The following is a 9,423-nucleotide window of genomic DNA, read 5'->3' as shown; positions in this document are numbered from 1 at the left end:
GACCAAGTGCATGACCTTGGGCCTGTTACAGTTGCTCTGTCCAGCTCTGCTGTCCTCCTCTTCCTTTAGCAGAAGTGTTTCATGTACACAGGTTAAGTTGTAAGGACTGCAGGAGGTGGTAGGTATTCTGCAAATCTGAGGGTTTTCCTTATATGTTCTGATCTGTTGGTGGTGTTGGAAACACAGTGACCACATTCTCTTACACAGCTCAGAGGAGATGGCCATGCTGGACTGGTGGCGGCTATCTCAGGCTGAGCCTGAACAGGTGGAGTCATCTGTGTTCATGGCAAGTAGCACTCAAGTGTTCTAGCAGCTCTGCTGCCTGCAGAACGCCATCGCTAGCTAATTTCCCACAGCCTTGATTTCCTACTTTGGCAAACACCTGATTTCTTTTTTCCCTTCTCCAAGCCAGTGTCCTCTTGTTTTCACTTTCACACATACTCCTCCTTTCCTTACCTGGGTTGACCCTCCAGGAAGCCTGTCTTGGTTTCCTGTGTCTCTCCTTGTCCCAGCTCTTTGGTAGCAGTTTGTCCCTTACTGTAGGTAGACCACTCTTTATGGAAGTGGCAGCCCAGCTCCAGGAGTCCCCAAAAGCTGCTCTCGATTCCCCAGTGACTTCCATCCAAACCAAGAGCAGTTCCCATGGAACTGCTGAGCCTGGATTGGGTCCTCCAGCTAGACAAGGTGGTTGAGGGTGGACTCTGAATGGACACATGGTGTTGAAGTAGGATAGAAAAAAATATAGGTAAAAGGGAGGCAAGAGAAATCTTAATTTCAAAGCCTGTTTTTTTGTTTTGTTTTTGTCTTTTTGAGACAGGGTCTCGCTATGCAGCTCAGGCTGGCCTTGAGCTCACTTTGTAACCCAGGCTGGTCTCTCAGTGATCCTCCTGCCTCAGCCTCCTGAGTGTTGGGATTACAGGTGTGTGCTACCATGCATGACATCAAAGTCTTATTTTTAAGAAGACTGTAACTTCAAAGCAGTGAAAATTCCCAAAGTTATCTATTGCTGTGCTCCTTAGGCTTGTTTATGCCACTTTTCTTCCAGGGCCATGACACCTCAAATCCCTTAAAGATACTACTATAAGTCCATAAATTAGCATAGTTAATAGAGGAAAAGGCAAAAAACTGATAAAGAAATAGATTGAGGGAGTTAAATACTATTTTTAGGCAAAACATCATAAAGCACTCACATTTTGGGGAGGGGTAGGGAGCTGGCTCAGCCTACCCTGGGGGTGGGGCTCAAACCTTGGTCCCTATACACTTCCCTAAGCAGGTGCTTTAGACCACTGAGCTATCTCCACTGGGCCCCAAGGTCACCCACTTCAAAACTAAGACAAAAACGTAATACACCAGGCCCTGTCTTTCTCCTATAAAATGGCCTGCTATCTTTCTGCCAGTGGGTAGATCATTCTTTTCTTCTGTAGACTGAGATGAAACTTCCTGTATATTCACAAATTCCTTGGGTTTCCTTATGAATTTCTCTTTCAGTCTAGGGAGGTTGGACTTCCCACTTCCTGGAATTTAGCTTCCCACTTTTCCCATCTGGGTGAAAATTTCCAGCATCCTACTAAACAATGGAGCACACAACATTATCGCTAACAATATTTCTAATATAGGATATGCTCCAGTTTCCACATTTCCTAAATTTGAAGCTCCTGGTTTCATATGATTATTACATTAGTGAGTGTCTTGGTTACTTTTGTCTCGTTGCTGAGACAAAATACCTGACACCCAAAATTAAGGAAGCAAAGATTTATTTAGCTCACAGTTGGTGGAGGTTTCAGTCCATACTGGGATGGCGCCAAGGCAGAGTGGCACATGGCGGAGGACAGCAGTTCATGGAGGTAGAAAACAGCAAAAGCAGCAAGAGCAAAAAGGAAAGAGTGGAAGCAAGCCTCTTCCCCTCCCTTATGCTGTATTCAGGTGACCTGCCCAGGGCGGGTGTAGCACTTACACCCAGAATCTCAGCATTGGACTATGAGTCAATCCAAATCTCTAGAAGCCCACTTCATGGCTGCAAGAGGCTTTGGGGAGACACCTAGACATGAACCATAATAGTGAGCTTATTAGTTCTGTTTGAAATTCTAGGTGATGGATAAACTTACATGTGGACCCCATGTACATTAATTTGCTTTCTTTTCCTCTGTATCTTATATCCATTCTCTAGAAGGCTTTGATGTCTCTGAGCAGTCTGTGAGTTTCTTGAAAGCAGAGTCTGTCTTTTCTGCCCCTTCTCCTACCTTCATTCTCTAGCCTGAGGCTATGGCCTTTGTGAGTATGGTTGAAAGTACACGGTCACATCTGTCCTCCACCCTGTGGTTTCCAGGCACCACAGGTAAACTATAGCTCTTGGGCTCACTTCTCTTTCTGGAGTCAGTTACCTCACCTGAAGAGGACTCTGACCTTTGGCCTGTTCTTAGCTTTCCCCCTTCTCTCTGTGGAGGCTGGGCAGGTGGTAGTGATGCCCTGTGGCATGAAAGCCCCACTCAACTCGCCTCCCCATAGTATTCTAATGCAGGCTGGAGAAAATGCAAGTACAGCAAGTGTTCAGGGGAGCTCACTGGGCCAATGTGGGAATCTAGCAGTAAGAAGGAGAGTCAGCTGGTGAGAGGTGCTAAGAGGTGCCCGCTTGGAGGAAAGGCCCAAGGTGGTGCACCCTCAGTGAACCAAGGAGCCTTTGGGAATCTTTTCAGTGTCACTTAGTGGTGTGATTTAGGTCTTGCTGTGGGGTTGGCTTGTCCATACAGTGTGCTGCACCGTGCCTGGGTGAGCCACATAAGGAGAATGGTCCCTGCCCAGGGATGTGCCACCATGGCCCAGACAGAGAGTTTAGGGCACATGTTCTTCTACACTGGGGTAGGGTGCCAAGGGTTGAGTAGAGCCAAGAGTCACTGGGTGAGGAGTGGCTTATGGAGGAGGGGACCTGAGTGGGGAAGAGATCAGTTAAGGGCAAAGAAGGGGGCAGAGGGATGCTGGTTTGTGTGAGGCAGGGGTGGGCAGACCCAGGTGAAGTCTAAGATTTGGAGAGGTGAGCCCTCAGAAGATGAAGTCTGAGGAGATGAGCTTTGTTGGCGTCTAGCCAGGAGGGGAGAGCACAGAGTACTGACCTGTTTCCTCCCATTCCTGCCCCTGCCCAAATCCAGCTGTTCAAGTGCAATGGAGGACAAACGCAATATCCAGATCATCGAGTGGGAGCACCTGGACAAGAAGAAGTTCTATGTGTTTGGTGTGGCCATGACAATGATGATCCGTGTCAGTGTCTATCCATTTACCCTCATCCGTACGCGGCTCCAGGTTCAGAAGGGAAAGAGCCTGTACCATGGAACCTTTGATGCTTTTATCAAGATCCTGCGAGCAGATGGTGTGACGGGCCTGTACCGGGGCTTCCTGGTCAATACCTTCACCCTTATCTCTGGCCAGTGTTATGTCACCACCTATGAGCTCACCCGGAAATTTGTAGCTGACTACAGTCAGAGCAACACAGTCAAATCACTGGTGGCGGGGGGCTCTGCCTCCCTTGTGGCCCAAAGCATCACTGTGCCCATCGACGTGGTATCCCAGCACCTCATGATGCAGCGCAAGGGTGAGAAAGTGGGCCGCTTCCAGGTGCGTGGGAACCTAGAAGGACACGGGGTTGTTGCCTTTGGCCAGACTAAGGACATCATCAGGCAGATCCTGCGGGCCGATGGGCTTCGCGGCTTCTACCGAGGCTATGTGGCTTCACTGCTTACCTATATCCCAAACAGTGCTGTCTGGTGGCCCTTTTATCACTTCTATGCAGGTAAGCAGGGCCGGGAGGGTTGGGGAGGGGGCGGTTTAGTGATAAGGCTGACACACCAGTGCTCTGTGCACGCGGAGCGCAGGTGAGTCTTCATGGGGGAAATTTCAGCAAATGCTTGACTCCAAGGAGATTCAAAGGTGAGTAGGGGTGACGTTGTTCCTTTCGGTTCCGCCGATCTGCGGCTTAAGGGCAGTCATGGCGCCCACCTAGAATGGCATGATTGTGAAGCCCCACTTCCACAAGGACTGGCAGCAGTGTGTGACTACGTGGTTCAGTTAGCCAGCTTGGGAGATCTGCAGGCACAAGCATGCCTCATCGCCCCACGCCCTGCGTTGGGACCCATCCAGCCCATCATGTGCTGTCCCACCTTGCAATACCACACCAAGGGCCTTCAGTCTGGAGGAGCTGCGGGAGGCCGGTATTCACAAGAAGGTGGCCTGGACCATTGGCATCTTGGTGGACTCAAGGCAGTGGAACAAATCCACCAAGTCCCTGCAGGTCAACGTGCAGGGGCTGAAAGAGTACCGCTCCAAGCTCATCCTCTTCCCCAGGAAGCTATCAGCCCCCAAAAAGGGAGACAGCTCTGCTGAACAACTCAAATTGGCCACCCGGCTGACAGGACCTGTGATGCCCTCAGGAATGTCTACAAGAAGAAGAAGGCCAGGGTCATCACAGAGGAGGAAAAGAACTTCAAGGCATTTGCCAGTCTGCGCATGGCCCGCGCAAATGCCCGGCTCTTTGGCATCTGGGTGAAGAGAGCCAAGGAAGCCGCAGAGCAGGATGGTGAGAAGAAAACATAAAAACACTGTTGGGATCTTGTAATAAATGCTCAGAAAGGCTGGAAAAAAAAAAAAAAAAAAAAAAGGTAAGGGTGTGCTTCTTGCCTTCAAGGAGCACACAGTGTAGTGGAGGGCACAGACAAACTAGATAGACACAGAGCAGTGTGTTGCATGTGCTATGGGTGCCCTGGAATCAAGATAGCAGAATTTGGGCAGTGAGGTGGGAAGTGTTGGGCGGGACAAAAGCTGTGGGTATTTGGAGTTTGAAGATATGCTGATGGATAATTGTGAGCTGTTGAGTTGGATGTTTTTCTTCAGCATTGTTAAACACAAGTATGATAGAACACTAGATCTTTGGGCTCCTACAGTATGTTTTGTTGATAAGACACTTTACTCAAAGTGTTTTCTGGAAGTTGGGATTTGTAGGTCAAAAGATAATGTTTTATTTTTATTTTTTATTTTTTTTAATATTTATTTATTGTGTGTGTGTGTGTGTGTGTGTGTGTGTGTGTGTGTGTGTGTGGCCAGCTCAGCCCACCAGGGGGCGGGGCTGGCTGGCATGTGGTGCTGGGGGATTGAACCACAGTCCATGTGCTTTGCTTAGCTTAGCTTGTTCTAAGTAGGTGCTTTAGACCACTGAGCCATCTCACCAGCCCGATAATGTTTTAAATTCTTTTTGTTTTCAATTTTTATTCTTTATTAGTATGTTTTTGTAGTATATAATGATTACACTGCTCATGAGGAGCTGGTACATGTGCACAGCACACCTCAACTCTTTTCCCCTCCTTTCCTCTCCTGTCCCCTCTCCTCCCATTACCCTCCTGTCCCCTCCCCTCCTATTACCCTCACTCCCATCCCATTTGCAAAAGGCCCATCTCCCCCTGTTTCCTGTTATCTGAAAGAATAGCATTTTGGGGGGCCTCTCAGTAGACATTCTGCTAGATTGCATTCTGAAAGGGCAGAGCACCTTGCCTTGTGCAGGACCTGAGGAAGCCTGCTGCCCACTGCCGGGGTAACTACCTCCCCCTGCTTTAGGGTATGTGCGCCAGTCGCTGCTGCTGGCTCCTTACCTTTTGCAGTAGGGCATTCTGTCCTTCCATGTGACACTTTGAAATGACCTCCTAAACCTGATACAAAACCTGAAGTCATTTTGTTTCTGTGGCCCTGTACTTTTGTAGTGCTTTTTCTTTCTTCATATATATGTAATTTTTTTGTTTTGTTTTTTGTATTTTAGGGAAGGGTCTGCAAGGTGTTCAGGGTCTCACTACTAGATCAGACTCCCAAGACCTGGGATTATAGTCACGCACTACCACACCCAGTCCCAATTGCCATCTCAGCAGGCCCTGGGGATGGGCCAGCACAGCAGGCCTGGGGATTGAACCCCTGGCTTCTGCACCTGCTTTAATCCGCTATTTGGCTAACCCTTTTTTTTTTTTTGTATTTAGAACAGGGACTGCAGGGTCTCACTATGTAGATCGGACTCTTAGTGATACTCTTGTTTTCAGCTTCCCAAGTGCTGGGATTACAGGTGTGCACCACCAGGATCAGTCTCAATCAGCATCTCAGCATACCTCAGGGGCGGGACCAGCACAGCACCGGGTATTGAACCCCAGTCACTAGGCTCTGCCTAAGCAGGCACTTTAGTTTGCTGAGCTATCTGGCCAGCCCTGTAGTGCTTTTTCTATCTTCGTGATTATATATTCTCTTTGCCAGTTATGTTTCTTCTTTTGCTTAGCACAATCTGTCATATGGGTTATTTAGTAAAAATTTGGATACCTGGGCCAGCCAGATAGCTCAGTGGATTAAAGTGCCTGCTTAGGCAGATGCAGGGACCAGGGTTCAATCCCCAGCACTGGGGCGTACTGAGACAGCGACTGAGACTGGGTGTGGTGGCACATGCCTATAATCCCAGCACTTGGGAGGCAGAGGCATCAGTTTAGCCACTTAGCAAGACCCTGTCTCAAAATGAAAAACAATAGAAGAGTCAGGAATGCAGCCCAGTGGTAAAGTGGCCCTGGGCTCCATCCCCAGAACCACCAAAAAACCCAACCCAACCAAGCCAAAACAAAGCTTCCCAGGAAATGTTCTCTTCCCAGAGAACATTTTCTCTGCAGTCTTTGTCTGTCCTTATTCGATTTTGGTTTTGATGAAAGCTGTGTTTCTGTTTCCAACATCTTTCCATTCTCAAACTAACCTACCCAATGCTCTGGGCAGGTGTTCTGGCTGTTGGACCTCTTGACAGTGACATAATCTCATTTAGCTGCCACCTTTTGTTCTATCTGCCTCCCATCACGTGACTCGGGCTGGTGAATCCTGAATTCTCAGTAAGCATGTTCTCTGCATGTGTAGATTGGTGCTGTCACTCCCCTTTGCCTCATGTGACTGGTTAGCGTAAATCCACCTTCTTTCTCACCATCTTCACATCTGCAGAGGAATCTGGCCCCTGAGCTGCTACACCCCTCATTTGTACCACTGTATTTCCTGCCTCTGTCTGGTCCATCCTTGGCCATCGTCTCAGGGCCTTTGCAGAGGGTGTCCTCTCTGCCTGGGACACTTTCCTCTGTCCTTTAGGGGCTGGCTCCTCAGGCTTCAGGGCTCAGCTTTGCAAAAAAGACCCCCTCCCACCCCCTGTGGAATGAAGGCTCTTTCAGTTTTCTGTTTTAACATCTATTTCCTTCCTAGCACTTGTCATAATTTGCAGTATTTACCCCCAACTATGAGGCCCCTAATTATAAGGCTTTTTAAGAAAAGATCTCACAATGTAGCCCGCACTGGGCTCAAACTGAAGACAGTCCTCCTGCCTCAGCTTCCTGGGTGTCAGGATTATGGGTGTGCGCCACCGTTCCTAGCTCAGAATGTTTAAGCAGACATGTCCTTGTTTGGCATCTCATACATATCACAGTGCCTGGTGTTTAAGAAGTATTAAATAGGGGCTGGTGAGATGGCTCAGTGGTCTAAAGCACCTACTTAGAACAAGCTTAGCAAAGCACAGGGACCGCGGTTCAATCCCCCAGCACCTCATGCCCGCCAGCCCTGCCCCCTGGTGGGCTGAGCTGGCCACACACACACACACACACACACACACACACACACATAAATAAATAAAAATAAAAAAATAAAGACTTATTAAATAAGTCAGGTGTGCTCTCGCACATGCCTGTAATCCTAGTGCTCAGGAGGTTGAGACAGGAGGGTCACTGTGAGTTTGAGACCATCCTGGGGGCTGTAGAAGTGAGCACTAGGCCAGCTGGAACTGCAGAGATCCTGTCTCAAAGCTAAAACAAGTACCAGTGAGATAGCTCAGCAGACTTAAGAGTCTGCTTAGGCAAGCGCAGGGACTGGGTTTGGGTTCAATCCCTGGCACACCCCTGGGCGTGCTGAGTTGCCAAGGAGTCTAAGCGTGGTGGCTCACACCTGTAATTCCAGTGCTGGGGAGGCTGAAAACAGGAGGATCGCTACTGAGACCTTGTACCAAATACATTCAATAAACAAATAACAAAACAAAAAAGAAGCATTAAATAAATATTCATTTATATTATTTGCCCAGTTTTATTTAGTCAGGAGAGACTTAAACCAAGTTGATCTGGGCTCATCTTCTGCCTGTAGATAATAAGTGCTCAAGAAACTTTCTCACCAAAAAAAAAAAGGGGGGGGTCGGGGAGATGGCTCAGTGGAATAAGCGCTTCCCTGGCAAATGCAAGGGCCTGAGTTCAATCCCCGGTTCCGCCAAAAAAAAAAAAGAAAGAAACTTTCTCTTTTTTTTTCCTTTTTGGTAGTACTTGGAATTGAACCCAGGGGCTTTGCCCTGAGTGACATCTCCAGGCCTATTTAAATTTTTTTTTTTTTTTTTTTGAGACAAGTCTTTGCAAAGTTGCCTGGACTGGGATCAAACTTGTGATCCTCCCATCCTAGCCTGGTGAAATGTTGGGCTTCCAGACATGTATCGCCATGCCTAGCTCAATAAATATTTCTTTCTTCTCGTTAATGAACAGGAAGGGAAGAAATGAACTCTTCATCACCCTTTGCCTTGGTTATTTAAATCACCCTTTGCTTAAACCCTGGGAAGGTGGCACGTATAGAGCAAGACTCTCAAGGCCACTGCAGCTTGTAGGCCTAGGGCCAGAGCAGATGGCCCACGAGGTGGGCAGCCCCAGTTCTGCAGCTCCATTCTAGGAACTGTAAAATGCCTTCTTCGTAGGAGAAACAGGGTGCCCATAAGGCAGTCAGCAGCTCACGTTTCTGTTTACAGGACTCTGGGGAAGGAAGAGATTAGAAACTAGGGAAGAGGTGGTTTGGGCTGAGTTTAAGGAATTCTGCCCTGCTCCCTGGGACTTTGCAGCCTTTACTTCTGCCCTGCCAACCCCCAAGTAGAAGAAGACTACTTTAGTCTTTTTTTTTTTTTTTTGTACTGGGAATCAAACTCCCAACGTTATGCTTGCCAGGCAAATGCTGTGCCATTGAGCTCTATCCCTGGCCCTGCTTCTTCGGGCTTTTGTTGCTTGGCCACAAACTACCAAAACCAGAAGCATGAGAGATACTTAAAGATATGGCGACTGGTTGCAGGAGAGAGCTGAGAGGGAATCTGCGATGCAGAGGTTTTCCGTCCCATCTCACTCAGAGTAAAAGCTTGATTTCATGCAAGCGCTTTCCCTAGAACCATCTGGCCTACTCTCAGATCTTTTGCCTGCACCTTACTCTCTTGGAAGGGCTTCCATGTTTGCTTTGTTTAAAATGACAATCCTAGGGACCGGGAAGACAGCTCAGTATGGCCGGGGAGACAGCTCAGTAGAGTAAATGCTTGCCTGGCAAGCACAAGGGCCTGAGTTCAATTGCTGGTTCCACAAAAAATAAATAAATAAATAA

The 9,423-nt window shown here is 48.1% G+C and overlaps 1 protein-coding gene across 1 annotated transcript in view; it reads left to right on the top strand.

Moving 5' to 3' along the window:
- The first annotated feature begins 3,147 nt into the window (after positions 1-3,147).
- The window catches only part of Slc25a44 (solute carrier family 25 member 44), a 13,537-nt gene continuing 7,261 nt past the window's right edge, over positions 3,148-9,423 (top strand). The window contains exon 1 of the mRNA XM_004629933.2: positions 3,148-3,781. Coding sequence (XP_004629990.2) covers positions 3,157-3,781 — 625 coding nt within the window. The 5' untranslated portion in view covers positions 3,148-3,156. The remainder of the gene's footprint in view (positions 3,782-9,423) is intronic.

The sequence above is a fragment of the Octodon degus genome, unplaced genomic scaffold (assembly GCF_000260255.1).
Source record: "Octodon degus isolate 3935 unplaced genomic scaffold, OctDeg1.0 scaffold00032, whole genome shotgun sequence".
Lineage (NCBI taxonomy): Eukaryota > Metazoa > Chordata > Mammalia > Rodentia > Octodontidae > Octodon > Octodon degus.
This window is presented reverse-complemented; position numbering and strand designations above follow the sequence as displayed.